Genomic DNA, 17933 nt, shown 5'->3' with positions numbered 1-17933 from the left:
TAGAGCGTCGAAACCTAAGACTTCGTAAATATATAGTTTTTTTTAGTCGAAACGTCCGTATCGTGCATAGGTCCGTAACGAGTGCTGAAACCTAAAACGCCGTAGATAGATAATAATTATAATACACCGTTCGGGTCGTCCGTAACGCGATTAGGTCCATTTCGAGCGTCGAAACCCAAGACGTCGTAAATATATAGTTTTTTTTTTTACTTTTTAGTCGAAACGTCCGTATCGCGCGTAGTTCCGTAACGAGCGCCGAAACCTAATACGTCGTAGACAGATAATAATTATAATACACCGTTCGGGTCGTCCGTAACGCGATTAGGTCCATTTAGATCGTCGAAACCTAAGACGTCGTAAATATATAGTTTTTTTTTTATTTTTTAGTCGAAACGTCTGTATCGCGCGTAGGTCCGTAACGAGCGCCGAAACCTAATACGTCGTAGATAGATAATAATTATAATATACCGTTCGGGTCGTTCGTAACGCGATTAGGTCCATTTAGAGCGTCGAAACCTAAGACTTCGTAAATATATAATTTTTTTTAGTCGAAACGTCCGTATCGCGCGTAGGTCCGTAACGAGTGTCGAAACCTAATACGTCGTAGATAGATAATAATTATAATACACCGTTCGGTCGTCCGTAACGCGATTAGGTCCATTTCGAGCGTCGAAACCCAAGACGTCGTAAATATATAGTTTTTTTTTTACTTTTTAGTCGAAACGTCCGTATCGCGCGTAGGTCCGTAACGAGCGCCGAAACCTAATACGTCGTAGACAGATAATAATTATAATATACCGTTCAGGTCGTCCGTAACGCGATTAGGTCCATTTCGATCGTCGAAACCTAAGACGTCGTAAATATATAGTTTTTTTTTATTTTTTAGTCGAAACGTCTGTATCGCGCGTAGGTCCGTAACGAGCGCCGAAACCTAATACGTCGTAGATAGATAATAATTATAATATACCGTTCGGGTCGTCCGTAACACGATTAGGTCCATTTCGAGCGTCGAAACCTAAGACGTCGTAAATATATAGTTTTTTTTTAGTCGAAACGTCCGTATCGCGCGTAGGTCCGTAACGAGCGTCGAAACCTAATACGTCGTAGATAGATAATAGTTATAATATACCGCTCGGGTCGTCCGTAACGCGATTAGGTCCATTTCGAGCGTCGAAACCTAAGACGTCGTAAATATATAGTTTTTTTTTTATTTTTTAGTCGAAACGTCCGTATCGCGCGTAGGTCCGTAACGAGCCTCGAAACCTTATACGTCGTAGATAGATAATAGTTATAATATATAGTCGGGGTCGTCTGCGGAGGTGGCGGTGTTATATATATATTTTTTAAATTAAATAAAAATTGTTATATTTTGAAAAAAATTGATTAAAATTGTTTAATCATGCAGATATGGAAGTCGCTATGGGTAGAGGGAGAGGCCGGGGAGGTGGCGGTGGAGGTGGCGGTCGAGGTGGCGGTTCCGGTGGAGGTGGACGTGGCCGCGCACATGGAGCGGCGGGGCAGTTGATCGCGGTGGCGGTGCTTGGTGGGCGTGGCCGTGGACGCGCCCGTGGGCGCAGGCGTGGCGCTGGACGTGGGCGCGAGCGTGGCCCTGACTCTGGAGAGGATCCTCTGTTGGAGAATGATTATTTAAGGTTCGAGAAGTGAGCGAGGCTTATCACAGATGTGAAAAGTTTCATCGTATGCAGATCGGCGGCCACTGTACCCTCGATTGGGATGCTCTAGAAGAGGTCGCGGAGGCGGCGAGAGCCCGAGAGTTCATCGGAGACGATACTCCATGGTCGAGGTATACTATTTATTATTGTTTTTTCTTTGTTTTGTATACGACATGCATACTAACCACACTGTGTGACAGGTTGTTCGATATGGCATACACGCCGTCTTATAGGGTCATGGCGTGCGAGTTTTTGTCGAGTTTCGACTTCGCTCCCAGGCCTGCAGACCGTCCGGAGGAGGATGACGACGAGGATGACCCGTGGATAGAGGTTAGCTTTCGTCTAGCGGGGCAGTGGCATTTGATGTCACTCAGACGGTTTGCCGAGCACTCCGGCCTTTACAGGGTGGAGGAGTTAGACACCCCCATCTACACCGACGGCATATGGATGCCCCCCATACGACTCTGATGCGGTTCTGGCAGGTGATCAGCACGCATCGCTTCGGCACGTCGTCGAAGCAGAGGGCTTCATATATCACCGATCCCCTCTACCGCTACCTGCACAAGCTTATTGCCACATCTATAGCACCACGCGAGCAGAGTCGCGAGTGGTGCACTCAGGGGGATCTCTTTTACCTGTACTGCCTTATATGGGGGTAGAGCTGCGCCCTCCATCGCTACCTAGCCCAGTGGTTGGCGACGGCGTTCCACAGGCAGGACAGGTCTGTGCTATACGGGGGGGGGGGGGGGGGCATACATCACACGTATCGCCGTCTCCTTGGGCCTTGTTCCCTAGCAGGACCAGTTATTCTCGAATGGGGGCGTGGTGGAGCCGAGCTTGCAGGTCTTCGACCCCGTCGCTCTCCCAGACGTGCTACCGGAGTTGCTTCCGGAGCCGGCACAGGGTGAGGGTCAGCCGGCAGATGGTGATACCGCAGAGGGCGACAACGGCTATGACTCCAATGACGACGATGGTGACCACGTTGAGCCACCACCATCTCCCCCGCCGGCTCCATTTCCGTTAGGTGCTCCGGCACAGCAGGCGCAGCCACATGGGGTGCCTCAGTACCCCCAGCACGTATTCAACGAAGAGCTCGATCCACCTGTGGCACGTGCGTTGGCTGAGTTGGAGGAGCGGATGCAGGCGCGGATGGAGGCCGCTCACGGCCGTATGGAGCGTCTTCTCATGGAGGCGATCCACGCATTCCGGCGTGGTGAGCAGTCCGGTTCGGATCAGGGGCGGGGACCTCAGGCACTGCGGGGGCGGGGCCCTCAGGCACCACTCAGGATCCACCGCTTTAGGATCGTTGTACTTTTGTTGTATTTTGACGGTTTATGTATTTTGAACAATTTCCTGTGTATGTACAAACTTATTATGTAATTAAATTTGCAGTTTCAGTTTTTTTGTATTTGTGATTGTTTATTTTAACTGTTTAGATTGATATGCTTGGTTACGTACAATCGATAATACGATACTAAGTTAAAAATGTGATACGGTACGATATAAAACTAATACGATACTTAACGATATAAAAATAATAAAGATTTTAAAACTTATTAAAATAAAAATAACTAATAATAAACACCAATAACAAACCCAAAACACCAAAATCCCAACACAACACACAAAAAACAAACTTCAAAAATTCAGGGTCTCAATACGCATCGTATAGGCCTATACGATGCGTATGATGCCAGCCGCCAGACAACACCTGCACCTGTCAGTCTGCAATGTTTTTTAACTTTTTCAATACGAATCATATAGCTTTATACGATACGTATTGAAAATCCAGAGTGTGCAGATAAATAATGAGGTGTGTGAATAGAATTCTCCTTTTTGATAGTATCAAGATAAAGTAACAAAAACCTTTTACTAATATATAATTGTTTAGGCCCTAAACAATTATATATTAGTAAACTTTAGGGACAACATTCGTACGGTAGATATTTATGGATTAGTTTATCAATCCCAACAAACGAACCTGAGGTCCGCCGTTAGACGGTGGTCAGAATAACCATCAACTTCCGGTAGAAATGGAAGAATCAAAGGAGGCAAACAATAAAAAATCTAGCATATTGATAATCGGAGTAACCGGTAGATTGGGTTTTGAACTCGCCAAAGCTAGTCTTGAAGCATCTCATCCTACATTTTGTCTCGTCAGACCCTCCACTTTCTCCGACGCCGTCAAGTCCCGGAAGCTTCAAATCCTCACCGATTCCGGCGCAATTGTTCTCCAGGTATTATGTTTTAGCACCACCCTCCTCATTGTCGTCCCCATTTTTATATTTAATTAATTAAACTATGTAATTTCGTTTTGAAATATACCTAGGGATCATTGCATGATGAAGGGAGTCTTGTTGAGGCAATCAAGCAAGTGAAAGTTGTGATATGCGCAGTAAATTCAAAACAAGTCCTTGATCAGAAACCTCTCATTTCCGCCATTAAGAAAACTGGATGCATTCAGGTTATATTACCATCATTTTAATTTTTCTAATGTGAATCAATATAAATTCTTGTTTGTGTTGTGAATTCATAACCAGCATAGGGCGTGTTCATGAACACTTACCCAACGAGATTTTATGTTCGTGTTCGTGTTCGTGTTCGTTTGTTAATAAATATATGTGTTCACGAACTGTTCGTGAACACTTACGGAAACATTTTATGTTTGTGTTCGTTTGTTAAGGAAATGAACTTGTTCGTGTTTGTTTGTTAAGGTTAGGCAATGAACGATAAAGAATGTTGATGAACACAAATGAGTGCAAACTAATGTTCATGAACACAAATGGAAACAAACGAACACAAACAAGCGTTCATGAACATAATTTATAGTACGCTGACACTTATTAAATATTTTATCTGTCAGAATTTTGAAGTATTTAAACAATATATAAAAACTAAAAACACTAATGCACTATTGAACACAAACAAACACGTTACCGCACGTTCACGAACGTAAATGAATGAATGCGCCCTCTGATCATGTTCGTTCATCTAACTAAATGAACGAAATTTCTTGTTCGTGTTCGTTTTTTTAATAAATAAACGAACTTCCCGCCACACGATTCATGAACTGTTCGCCGAACGTTTGGTTTGTTTGCAGCCCTAAACCAGCATTCTCTTGTATAGTGTCCTGTGTAAGCAATTATAACCATCTTTTACTGACACACGTGGTTGTTGTAGCGATTTATTCCATCAGAATTTGGATTGGATCCCGATAAAACTCATATATCCGAAATGGATCAAGGCTTTTATTCAAGGAAATCTGAAATTCGACGACTTGTAGAAGCTGAAGGCATTCCTCACACATACATTTCTTGCAACTTTTTCATGAGTTACTTGATTCCGTCTCTAGTTCAACCCGGCCTCAAGTCCCCTCCAAGGGATAAAGTCACCATATTCGGAGATGGAAACGTCAAAGGTATACTTTTTGAATGTTCATCGTATGCCCTTTTATCCCTTAAAATTTCGGTTAGGGTGCTCACAGTTCGGTTTGGCCTGTTTTGATAAAAAAAGAATCGGACTGAACCACTAACTACGGTCATGAAACGACAAAACAAACCAAACCGTTTCTCACTACATGCATCTTAAGTTGCATATAGTTTCTTAACCACATATAAATGTATTAGTTATTAAAATTAAAATTAAACGGGAAATTGGATTTTAATAATTCTACCTAGAGGTGGTTGGCCAATATTAGACCCACTGTTGAATATTGGCACTGGCAGTCGCACCTTTTAAATACTTTTTTTCTCACTGCACCTCCGTTAAAAAAACTTAACGGAGTTAAGAATTTCAAACTGATGTTTTAGGGTTTTTGATCAGAACGAGGATACAAGTCGATTCATGTAAAACTTACCTCGTAACGCTGCTCCAAACAGCTTGATTTTTATTAATTGGAAGTTTAAACACCCGAATTGAAGCACCGTGTTCAACGTTTGGAGCACCGTTTCGAGGTAAGTTTTACATCAATTGACTCGTATCCTCGTTCTGATCAAAAGCCTTAAAAATCAGCTTGAAATTCGAAAAAAAAAACTTAACCCCGTTAAGTTTTTTTTTAACGGAGGTGCAGTGAGAAAAAAATATTTAAAGGTGCGACTGCCCGTGACTATTCAAAAAGTGGGTCTAATATTGGCCAACCACCTCTAGGTGAGATTATTAAAATCCAATTTCCAAAATTTAGATAGATAAACAGAAAAGTGTTGACTGATTTCATCATCGTCTTTATCTCACACATAAATGAATGACAGAATATTTGAAATTTGTAGGTGTTTTTGTGAAGGAAAGAGACGTTGCTGCATTCACGATTAGTACAGTGGATGACCCGCGCACTCTAAATAAGGTTTTATATCTGAGACCACCAGGAAACGTATACTCCATGAACGAATTAGTTGAGATATGGGAACACAAGATCAGGAAACAGCTTGAGAAGATTTATGTTTCTGAAGAAGATCTTTTCAACAAGATCAAAGGTAACGCGGTTCCAAAAATTTATATATGTTTTCGGATTTTAAACATCATACATAACTTGGTATTTAAACACAAATTGTTGTGTTTTTAGAAACACCCTATCCGGACAACATGGAAATGGTTTTCATATACGCGGCGTTTGTGAAAGGGTTTCAGACATGTTTTGAGGTGGAGGCAGCTGGTGGCGTTGAAGGGTCAGCGTTGTATCCTCACTTGAAGTATACCACCATAAGCAGCTATTTAGACACCCTGCTATGATTGTGTTAGTTTCAAGTATCACTTAGGTGGATTTTTAATGCAAAATATAACAATGGGTTGTGAGTTTGAATGTCAGAATTACCGAACTCACCCTTTGTTTTGTTTTATCATGAACATAATATGTTAATTATTAGCGTTAATGAGTAATAATGAATGCATACTTTTTATGATGATAAAAATAAAAATATGTGTTTTTTTTTTATCATCTGTGGCCAATTTTTATATCTTGAGAAATTTATGCATGCTGATCTCTATAAAAGTGTAGTGAGAAGGTATAGTAAGCCAAAGTAAAATAAAAGTTTTAATACTCTCCTGGATCACTCATCTCTTTACATACTTGAAATATGGTTATAATTGCCGGATTTGGTGATGATGGGCGAATTTGTCTAAGTGGATGACCATGACAAGATTTGGAAACCACAAGGACCATATGCGAAAAAAAACTTTTTGATGAAACTGGCAAAAGTAACTAAACCACAAGGATGAAAATGACAATTTACACAACGTTTTATAACCTAAACTTTTAGTTAGTTCAAGTTTGCCCCAAAGGTATGCATAACACTAAAGTGTCAAAGAATGGATAAAGTAAGAAATGCGTTCTTTTGGTTGAGTAAAATTCCATACATGTAGGTTTGAGTTCCGGCCTAAAAAAGGCGTAAACAAAAATTTAAACACGATGTTTTAAACCTTAGGCATGTTGTAAAACGATTAGCATTATTATTAGTTTGAACGTCTTAGTACTGTTTCTTATATGCAAATCTTAAAAGAGTTCGATTATCGTTTTAATGAGTTTAGACCACCCGTAGTGGGGGTGGTTTAGGCATGGAGCACGCAAAAAAACGCCCAAAACACTCACACACCCCTACGTCCGGGGGTGCTTTTTGCTTTTTTCGTTTTGGCGTGTTTTAAAAAACGTCGGGTACAAATGAAATTGGCCAATCAAAATAGAGAGACGTGGTTTTAATGAAATATTAGTTAATCATGAAATGGGGCATTATACCATTACACTCATAATGTCCCTTTGCTGACTAGGCGACCACATGGCGGATCGTGCCCAAAAGAAGGGCATTATCTTCACTCACCACTACACATGGTCTTAGACCATGCGTAGTGGTTTGATGAATAATACCCCCACCCTGGGGCGTTTTCTGCCATGTAGCAGTCCAGTTAGCATGGGGGCATTATTGGGCGTTTTTGCAAAAGTGGCGTAGTGGAATAATGCCCAATAACGTCCCATCCAATCATTACACAATTATTTATTTTTTTTTAAATTAAAAACTTAAAATACTTCATTAAATAAAAAAAAAATTACAATACTAAAAAATTACATTGCAAAATTTTAAGTTTTATAAAAGATCCAAATGAGACATTTAATAAACAAAACTTTAGGAACTGATATAGCATTTTTGAAACTTGAAATACTAAAGATATTGAAGTTTAAAACCACGGGGGCCTAATGTGATAACTGAGCAAACTTTTAAATTCCCTCCATCCCTTCTTCTTCTTCGTTTGACCTTCTTCTTCTTCGTTTGACCTGCAACATCTCCGGCCAAACCCAAATATTTCGACAAACCCAAACCCAAAAATTCCATCTCTATCTCTTTAAACCCACATAGTCTTATCTGATTGGCCAACAACACGCCCCAACAGCGTGATTTAAAACACGCCAAAACCAAAAAATCGATCAAACACGCCATGGGGGGCGGTCGAGGGGCGATTTCCGACGTGATTGGGGTGAAATTTTGAAACGAACACGCCCGTTACGGGTGATCTTAGAATGCACACATTATGAATCTAGGTGACTTATTTTCTATCTTGGCGCATCAAAGTTACAAAAGTTTAAATGAATGTATTCATATGATGTTGATAATATAGAAAAGATGTTAATCTTAGCTCGTGAAGACCCAGGTAGGGTGATTGTGAAAACAGGAAAATCCATCTTAAAATGATCAACTAAAAAACTCAATCAACTAGTAACATATAAGAACCAAGGGTTCCGTCACTTCATTTATGATGAACCATGGTCCCATCTTTAATGGTGCACCCAGACTCCTTCAAAGCCATGTCAAAGAAACCACCACCATCAATCCTAGAGTCCATACAAGGAGGAGCATACTCCATAAGAATGTCCCTTAATGTAATCATTCCTTTCACCCTTCCACACTCGTCTACAACAAAACTAAATTTGCTCCTCTTTTCTGCTAAATTCTTCATGGCTTGCTTCAGGGTGTCCGTTTCTGTGTTTGTCACCGGCGAGTTCATTCTGGGTTCAAACTTGTTGTGCAGTGCAAGAGTTCCAGCCGATATAAGAGCCCCAAGCTCGTGGTTCACGTCATGGTTGGTTTGTTCCGTTTCTTTGTGTATGAATCGGTCCACGCTTGTATCCCTGCAAATGAAAACACCAAAATGTTGTTACAAATGGCCAACCTAAGTTTAACCAATTCGAATCAGACTTGGAAAAAACCGAATTTTTGGCACACCAAATCTAAATGATATATAATCTTAATTTTTTTTTAATATTGAGATATTTTTTTTATTATTTTCTCATAATTCTAATTGTTTCAAATTAACTCGAATCCGGATTCCCTTTCAAAAAATCCAAATTGGAACCCGATACGAAAGATGCAAAACGAGCCGAGAGGCTCGCGAGCTGCTCGAGAAAAAGCTCGAAACGAGCTGAGCCGAGCTGGCATGTGAAGCTCATTAAGCTCGTTTATTTATCGAGCCCGACATGTGAAGCAAATCAGGCTTCTGGAGCCTTATCGAACCTTAGTGTAATATTTGTTTTTATTAATATTTAATAACGTTTACCCCTTATTTAAAGTTGTCTAGTACACGAGCCGAGCCCGAACTTCACTTATCGGGTTCGCGAGCCTAAACGAGTCCTTATATTCTTCTTATTTAATACATTTATTAATAGATATTAAACGAGCCGAGCCCGGGCCGAGCTCGAGTATGAGAAACTACCAACGAGCCAAGCCTGAGCTCATCAGACTCGGCTCGTTTGCACCCCATTATGAATAACCCGAAAACTAATTCCACGAACACACATAAACTAAATGATGACATACTTATAGAGATAAAGAGTTTATACATACTCTCTCTCAGTAAAGATGCGATCATCATCCAAAAGACGATGAATGTCACTGACTCTGACACATCCAATGAGCTTCTGAGTCTGCCGTTCCACTACTGCAATTGCACAAACTTTATTATTCCATAAGATATGAACTGCTTCCGCAATGCTTTGATCATTGTAGACTGAAACAATTTGGTCGTTTTGTTCAAACCTGACAAGTAGCTTTGAAGATTAGCTAATACGACAAACAAAAAACGATGGTTAACAACTTTTTGGTCACTTTAAGGTAAGCGAAGAATTTGCAAGTTGGAACCTGAAATCCGACAATGGTTTATCTGCAATGCTGTCGAACCACTCTAGCCCGCTTGACTGTAGGAGTATATGGTTTACTGAATGCTACACAAACAAATATATAAAAACTTAAGTAGTTTTCCTTGTGATGAAAAAGCTTGTACAGCCATACATACAGGTTGAGAATATATATATGAGTATGAAAATGATGAGTTACCTCGGTAACATAGCCCACAACCTTTGAGCTGAAATGTTCGGTCACCGGGACCACACTCAGCCGGTGTTTAGACAGCAACAAAAGGACATGGAAGAGGCTCTGGTCTGGTTTTACAGGAAATACAGGATTCCATAAAAATGATGCGGCTAGTTCGCTTATCTGGATCACGTCAACAATATCAAATAATGTAAGAATCCGTAAAAGTATTATTTTTTTAAGTGTACATGTCGTTTTTTAATTAGAAAACTAACACATTTAAGTTGAAAGCAAAAATGGATTACTTTTTAGGCAAATGTTAGGGATTAATGCATAAGGTACGTATGCTAACGTAAAATACAGTTAGAGGGAACACCTTAGCCTCGGAAACAGCTGGTATTTTAGCAAGCAAAGAGAAGAATCCGTGTGACTTAATCTTCTTCAAACCTTTAGCATGATCAATCTTGTTTCCTCTTTGATGTTTTTGAAATTCCTAGAATTGAATTGATTCATCTGTGAACACGTCTCATATAAAAAATCCATAACCATGAAGCAAATTCAGCCCTTTAGAACTTGGGTTCATGCAATACAATCTTCACACGAATTACAAACTTATCCTGACCTAACATGCATACAACCCTAAGAGGTTGATAATACCTAAGAATTTGAACTTAATGCCTGCTAAACCTAGGCCCAAAATCTTCCTCTAGACCTTAGTTTTACACTGTGTTCCAGAGTTTATTAACGGAAGAAAAGGGGAGGAAACAAAAAGAAAGTAAAAATATTTTGTGTTCCAGAGTTTCATTTAAGGAAGGAAAAGAAAGGAAAATAAAATATGTCGTGTTCCCGAGTTTCATTTAAGGAAGGAAAAGAAAGGAAAACTAGGCTAAATTCTTCAATTTTTCTTTCCTTCCGATTTGGGAGGAAACGGTGGGAAAGGCATCTTGTTTTTTCCTTTCTCATCCTTTCCTTTCTCACTTTTACTTTCTTTTCTTATCTCTCGTTAAGTTAACTCGGGAAGGTAGCACGAGAGTATGAATGTAATATGATAAATGTTTAATGGACATGTTGTTTTAAGATTGAGAAGATAATGGATTATGTCTATTAAATAGTTTATTATAGCAAATTAATTCAAATTATTTACAACAACAATAATTATCATCATAACAACCATTTTGGCCCAACACCCAGTGGCGGACCCAGGATTTTTTTTCTGGGGGTGCGAAATTTTTTTAAAGATTTTAGACCCCTAGCTATACAAAAAAAATCGGTTCATAGCGGGTCGGATCGGGTCGGGTCATGTAAAACAAGTAAACACAAACAAACGAAGTTTCATAGTGGGTCGAATCAGATCGGGTCGGGTCCATTTCAATTTTCAAACAATCAAACCCTAGTTCCTAACTTCCTATCACATTAACAAACAAAAAAGCATCAAAGTTCAAACCATCCCTACTTCTATTTCTCTTAATCATTAAACAAGGATCTTCAAGTGTTCGACCATAGCCCATGTTCCTTAATTTTCAATTTAAAATTTTGAATTTTAAGCCCTAGTAATTGTTATTTACCAACCAACAGTCATATAATCAACAAAACCACTCAACTAAAGGCTAGAACAACCCAAAAATACATGAAAACATATATAATTTTAAACCTTTTTAACAAATATATATCTGTTTCTTTTGAAAAAACCCAATAAAACATCAAAACAAATCGAATTACCTATTTAAGTTCAATTTTTAAATTTCATCTTTTCAAACCCTATACTAGTATCATATAATCAATAAGAAATTAAGAAACAACAAACTCATCCTATAAAGACTAGAACAACCCCAAATTACCTCAAAACTAGTAGTTGGATTGGGCTTGAATGGGTATTAAGTTATTGGGCTTGATGGATTGAATTTAAGTTTTATTAAAGGTGTTAGTGGGCTAACTTGTTTACATAATTTGATCGAATTTCAATCAGTGTTAACAATTTTTTATATAAATTCTTAAGGGGTGCGGACGAAAATTTCCAATGGGTGCGGTCGGAATTTTCCAAGGGGTGCGGTTGGAATTTTTCAAGGGGTGCGGACGAAAATTTTCAAGGGCTGCGGTCGGGAGTTTTCACAAAAAATACCACTAAAATTTTTTTTTTCAAGGGGTGCGGCCGCCCACCCACCCCTTAAGGTGAGTCCGCCACTGCCAACACCAAAGTGATGATTAATGATTCATGACACTCCTCGCTTGCGGTATGCACATATAATGTATATATGTGTGGGCGCTCGGGGGGCAAAAGTGTAAGTGCACTAATTTTAATGTTATTTTACTAATTTCGTGAAAATAATGTTAAAAGAAGGGGATGGTTAATCATGCATCATGTGGTGGCGTTGATAGCCGAAAAACAAAGTAGTACATGCACTAATTGGCCTTGTCTTAATTGCCGAGTGATATGTTCCTTATGTCCAAGGTTTGATGCAAAACTACCACCGAGCCGGGGTCTCACTAGAAGCAGCCTCTCTATTCCTACGGGGTAGAGGAAAGGTTGTCTACATCTTACCCTTCTCAGACTCTACCTTAGCTTTGCTATTTGTGGGATTTAGTGAGTATGATAATGATAATGATGCATGAAAAAGGTATAACATACTACTATGGTTACATTGCTTTTACCTATATAAGAAAACACAAAAATCCAAGAATAAACAACCGAATTACCTGGAGACACCAAAGAACCATATTAGAAAAACTTATGAATCCAATATACGGATGTGAGAACGATGTGGTGAAACTGGTAGTCGGATCTCGTTCCGAAGTATCATCAATAAGAGCTCCACTCACATTCTTTTCATACAACATCTTGATCCCATCCTTCATACACGTATGCGTTTTCACCACCAAGACTGCCATACATCCAAATCACAACATCAATCACACCACACCACTTACCAAGTAATTACTCCACAAGTTTTAACAAACATCAATAATAAAACTCTCTATAAACCCTAACTTGGTATTAATTATCAATAATGCACACGGATGTTTTATTGAATAGATACCTGTACCGAAAATACCGGTACAAAATTTCTGAAAAAGTGGGTACCTACCGGTACTCGTTACAAAATGCTCAATCTCTATATGACCCATACCGGTACCAAAAATACAAGTGGGTATTGAATGCCATCCCAAATCTATCAGTACGGTACCGGTAACCGTTACAAATTGGTCATCTTGTATGACTGGTACCGGTACCAAAATCACTGATACCCGAATTACCGGAAAAGTGGGTACTGAATATCGTTTCCACTCTATTACTTGTTACAAAATGCTATCTCTACAAAAATGAAAAATTGGGTACCGAATACCATACCAAATCTGTGGGTACTTGTTACAAAATAGTAATTTTGGTATGTGACCGGTGATCTAAATGCGATGAGAAGGAAGGGTAGGGGTACCTGTGGAAGGGGAATTGTGGATTCCAGGGATGGAGGAGATGGGAATGTGGTCAAGGAAGAGCTGGAGAGCGGTGGCGGAATCAACCGGAAGAGTTGTGGGATCGTCGGAATCGGTGTCGGAAGTGGGTTTGGAGAAGGTTGATAGGATAGCGTCTTTCTTCTCGATTATTCCACCTTTCGAATCGTTCACTATTTCTTCAACCTTTCGTAGATCCATTTGTGTTTCCGCTGGTTATGGTGTCCGTTAGTTATTCTGGTGGTTATTGAATGAATGAATGATGTGTTGTTGTTGGAGAGGAATGTCCACGTGGTTTTTCGTTTGCCACGTGGATTTACAGGATGTGTTGTGTGTCTCTCTCAAGTTTTTAACTATTTTATCATTTTAATTTTAACTAGCACCGTGCGGGTACTTCGCAAATATCGAACGAATTAGTCCAAGCGTTTAACCATATGAAAACGCACGTTCTGACTTATCCGATTGAACTCAATGTATGCTATAGTTGCATTGCGATTGGATCAAAACGTAACGTAAATCGAATTTGTATCGTATAATCATAACGTATTATACGCGACCTGACTAACTCGAATTTATATCGTCAAGCAAAAAACTATCGAGGGAGTCAAAGTGGCATTTACAAAGTTCATAAAAAGTCAAGTGGTTAAAAATTGAATTTCCTAAACTTAAGAGCTAATAAAGGGTAAAGATAAAATTTTATAAAGTTTTTGGACAAGAAGGAAACTATAACAAAGTTAGGGCTGAAAAGGAAACTACCACAAAGTTGGGGTGTTGAAAGCAAACTATTTGTAAAATGAAGTAGTAGTTTAGGGACTAAATTTACCATTTTATAAAACTTTGAAGGTACCAAAACAAAGGAGCTAAAACTGCACATACATAAAAGTATGGGGGAAGGGAGGTGTTGGTGCACTACATCTGTCGACTTCGTCTTGTATCGAGTCTTACTTTGAATTGTATAGATTAGGGCGCGTTTTACGAGAAAATAGGAGAGTGTATGGTGTTAGTGAGGTGATTTCGCTTATATGGTCTTAGTCAGGGGATTTCGCCCATGTGAACAAGATGATTTCACTTATGTGAACATATGAGGTTTCGCTCATATGGACACATGTCTCTTGGAACGAAATCTCTGGCATATATATAGGGTTACATGAGCGAAATCAAAGAACATTGCCTTGTATTCCATGCCGAAGTGCTGCCGGTGTAAAGATTGAGTTGTAATCGTTGTCAAATTAATACAATCAGTAGATTAAGTGAAGAATAAGCTGTTTCTACCTTCGTTTCTTGTTATTCCGCACCTGAAGCGAAGTAAAACTCCTCTGAACGACTCGTTCGGGTCAGATCGCGATCCTACAAGTGGTATCAGAGCTCAGGAGGAGGAGTTCTGCAGAAATTAGCTGGAATTTATCGAGATTTCTTACTTCTACACCTTCTTTCATTATTTCAGAAAGTTTTACCGGTTGAAATTCACTCAAAATTTCACAGACTGTGTGTTATTGGACATAGACAAATCCCTGAAAGTTTGACACTGAAATTCAGACTAAAAATGGACCAAATTACCTTCGGATTAGATTTCGCTCATACGGACATTAGGAAGGGGTTTCGCTCATTTGTACACCTGATTTCGCTTTTGTGAACAATCAAAATTTTGAGCGAATTTCAACCGGTAAAACTTTCTGAAATAATGAAAGAAGGTGTAAAAGTAAGAAATCTCGATAAATTCCAGCTAATTTCTGCAGAACTCTGACGTGATGTCGTGGTCACAATCAAATTTAATCCCAATAACAACTATATAGATAGTGGCAAGCGGGTATCGAACACAGGGAGTTTGTGGAAAATGTGCTATTTGAATTTTACTATGTTAACTAAAATTAAACTAAATGCAAATAAAAGTAAATTCAAGAGTTGGTTTGATGGGATTGGTTTTTAAAACTAAGAATACTAATTAATTTGCAAAATGTAAGTTGAGTTTGTAAACAATTTGGAGACGAATGACCATCCTAGTGTAACAACTGCCACTAAAATCAATAATTAGGACAATAATTAGTCAAAAAGGAAACCCTAATTGAGACACCCAAGTAATTCTGCACTAGCCCTAAAATTTTCAGAATGATCGGAATCAGGATCAGGGCCCCTAAAACTCAAAGGGGGTAAACCCTAGTTGAATATTTATCTATTAAAATCGTTGTTGAAAGCTGATTGGCCAATTCATTTGATTCACCCAAGCTATAACCGAGCCTAGGCAGCCTATGAATTAGACTGCTTAGCTTACGGACCGTAAGGGGTCAGGCATACGGTCCGTAAGGGAGTCCCAAAACTTGCTATAAATAGCCGACCTTGGCACTTAACTGTTAAAGTTAAAACGACGTAAAAAGCTTCTGTATACGTCGAGATATTCTGAATTCAGTTCACAACACGCACACACGATCACGAGGTGCTGCCGCAATCAGGGTAATAACTCGATCGCTATTACGATTCAACGTCCGATCGATTATAACTATCCAACGATTTTCCGAGTGCTACTCAAATTGAGTTTGTACTTTGTTATTCATTGTGATTTCAACTTGAATGTTTGAGTGCTGTTCGAATTCGGACTATGCTCTGTCATTCGTTGTGAATCCGTTGAATTGTTAAGTATCGCACTTGATAATAGTTGTGAGGGTTTAATCTCGTGAATTGACGTAACTGCTGAATTAGTTACTAATCCCATTTGTGTGTGCATTGTTATTTAAATTAGGTTAGAAGGCTAATCAGTAAAGCTTATACTCTGCTCGTAAATCTGCAATGTGAGTCATTCCCCTTTATAAACTCTTTTCTCACAGTTTGTGAGTCATTCTCTTTTTATCAACTGTTTTACAAAACTCCAAATTATTTTCAAGGTTATAGTTACAGTGATTAAGTCTATGTAATCACCAAGTTACAGCCGGTATGTGGGGTTTTGTATACATTACTTATTTCCCGTCACACTTGGACAAACGGGTGGCCAAGGGGTGATCTGACCACAGTCACAGACACCATTGGACAAATGGGCTAGCCAATGGATGGTCGAGTGACAAATACTGTGGGTAGTTGGTTTGATATCAGAAACATTGTAATTCCCCTTATTACTGTAGATTATAACAAATGAGTCGTTTTAGTTAACTGAATGATTCACTCAGTATTTCCCCGCTGACAAAACCTTTTCCAAACATGTTTCAGGTGATCTGGTATGAGCAAAGAAAAGTGCCATGGAGCACTCCCAGCTTAGAAAAGTGGCTCAATGTAAATAAATAAATGAACATGTTTTGAAAATAAAGATTTCCCTGAGAAATCACATTATTGTAAATTTCGGGAATTTATCCCTAAGTTATGAAACGAGCAGTTTAAATTATTAAAAGATCATGTTTTAAAAAGCCTTCCGCTGTCGCCTAAATTAAATACCACGGGATTCCTATCCCGCGGCTCCTGAAACGGGTCAAACCGGGTCGGGGGCCGTGACAGGAAAAGGTGGTATCAGAGCCACTGTTTTAAGCTTACTGATTAAGCTCACTATTTTAATTTAAGTACATAGGAAAACTTAAATTATCATTCTGTGAATATATGTGTGCATTAACTGACTAATTGTTCAAATTACAGTATGGGTAAACAAAAGATTTCTGCTATCTATCGCAAATTAGATAGTACACCTAAAGAACAGGGAACCTCTTCCTCCAAATCTCCCATTGAGTTAGAGGAAGGAATCTTTGTTCGTAAGGCAAATTATGAAAATCCACTTACACCGGAGAAAAGAAATTTGATTATTAGGAAGGGTCAAGAGAAAAAGAAACCCCAACCCAAGAGAGTGAGGTTTAACCCGGAAATTCAGGAAATTAACAGTAATTCACCAGGGGAAAATAACTTAGATGAAAAATGGGAAAATCTGTATCTGCTCGCTACTGTAGCAGAAAATGCAAATCTTTAAACTCTAAATCTAGAAATAAGTACTTCCCAGTAAATAAATAAATAGATCTGAGTGTGTTCTATTTGCTGTTATGTTGTACAAATTGGTGTGCAATAAAAATGTTTATTTGTTAAGCTTTGTTCCAAAGTTTTAACTTCGCATTTTGTGCATTTTGCATATATGCCGTACAGCATGAATGAGATGTCGGAAGCATTTCAGAACCTCAACCTCTATCCTGTGCCAATTGAAGTCTCCCACAACTTCACTGGTTACATTGCTGACATAGAGGAACCGCTAGAATTCCAAGCTCCACCGCTGGAAAAAGCAAAACCTAAAAAGAGGAGAAGATATGTAGGGTGGCGAAAGGTGCGCCGAAGGAAACCTAGGAGACTCCCTAAAATAGAAAATCCTGTAAGTGTGAGCAAGGGAAAAGAAATAGAAACCGGAGAAAGTTCCAAGCCAGCAGAAATAGGGATAGACCTAAAGCAAAAGGGAATAGAGATCGGAGAAAGCTCTAAACAGCCTGAGGAAATCACATTCCAGGACGAAATAGACCGCCTACTGGATAATTGTGATGTTCTAGAGCCTATCAACGATAATCTCTTCTCT

General features: G+C 39.2%; 2 protein-coding genes across 3 annotated transcripts; one reads left to right on the top strand and one right to left on the bottom strand.

The window, feature by feature from the left end:
• The first annotated feature begins 3607 nt into the window (after positions 1-3607).
• Positions 3608-6538, top strand: LOC110885897 (probable pinoresinol-lariciresinol reductase 3). The gene is made up of 5 exons (XM_022133621.2): positions 3608-3910; positions 4003-4137; positions 4854-5091; positions 5939-6142; positions 6232-6538. The coding sequence occupies exons 1-5, from the start codon at positions 3707-3709 to the stop codon at positions 6396-6398; spliced, it is 948 nt and encodes a 315-aa protein (XP_021989313.1). The 5' UTR covers positions 3608-3706; the 3' UTR covers positions 6399-6538.
• Positions 6539-8268: 1730 nt separating this feature from the next.
• LOC110885895 (SNF1-related protein kinase regulatory subunit gamma-1) lies at positions 8269-13672 on the bottom strand. Of its 2 annotated transcripts, XM_022133619.1 has the most exons (7): positions 13393-13669; positions 12656-12840; positions 10338-10454; positions 9986-10144; positions 9791-9873; positions 9497-9688; positions 8269-8784 (listed from the first exon to the last, which is right to left on the bottom strand). In XM_022133619.1, the coding sequence occupies exons 1-7, from the start codon at positions 13607-13609 to the stop codon at positions 8403-8405; spliced, it is 1335 nt and encodes a 444-aa protein (XP_021989311.1). In that variant the 5' UTR covers positions 13610-13669; the 3' UTR covers positions 8269-8402. The 2 variants fall into 2 exon arrangements, with proteins under 2 accessions (XP_021989311.1, XP_021989312.1); XM_022133620.2 differs by lacking the exon at positions 10338-10454 and having other exon boundaries at positions 13393-13672.
• Between the last annotated feature and the right edge of the window lie 4261 nt (positions 13673-17933).

The sequence above is a fragment of the Helianthus annuus genome, chromosome 10 (assembly GCF_002127325.2).
Source record: "Helianthus annuus cultivar XRQ/B chromosome 10, HanXRQr2.0-SUNRISE, whole genome shotgun sequence".
Lineage (NCBI taxonomy): Eukaryota > Viridiplantae > Streptophyta > Magnoliopsida > Asterales > Asteraceae > Helianthus > Helianthus annuus.
This window is presented reverse-complemented; position numbering and strand designations above follow the sequence as displayed.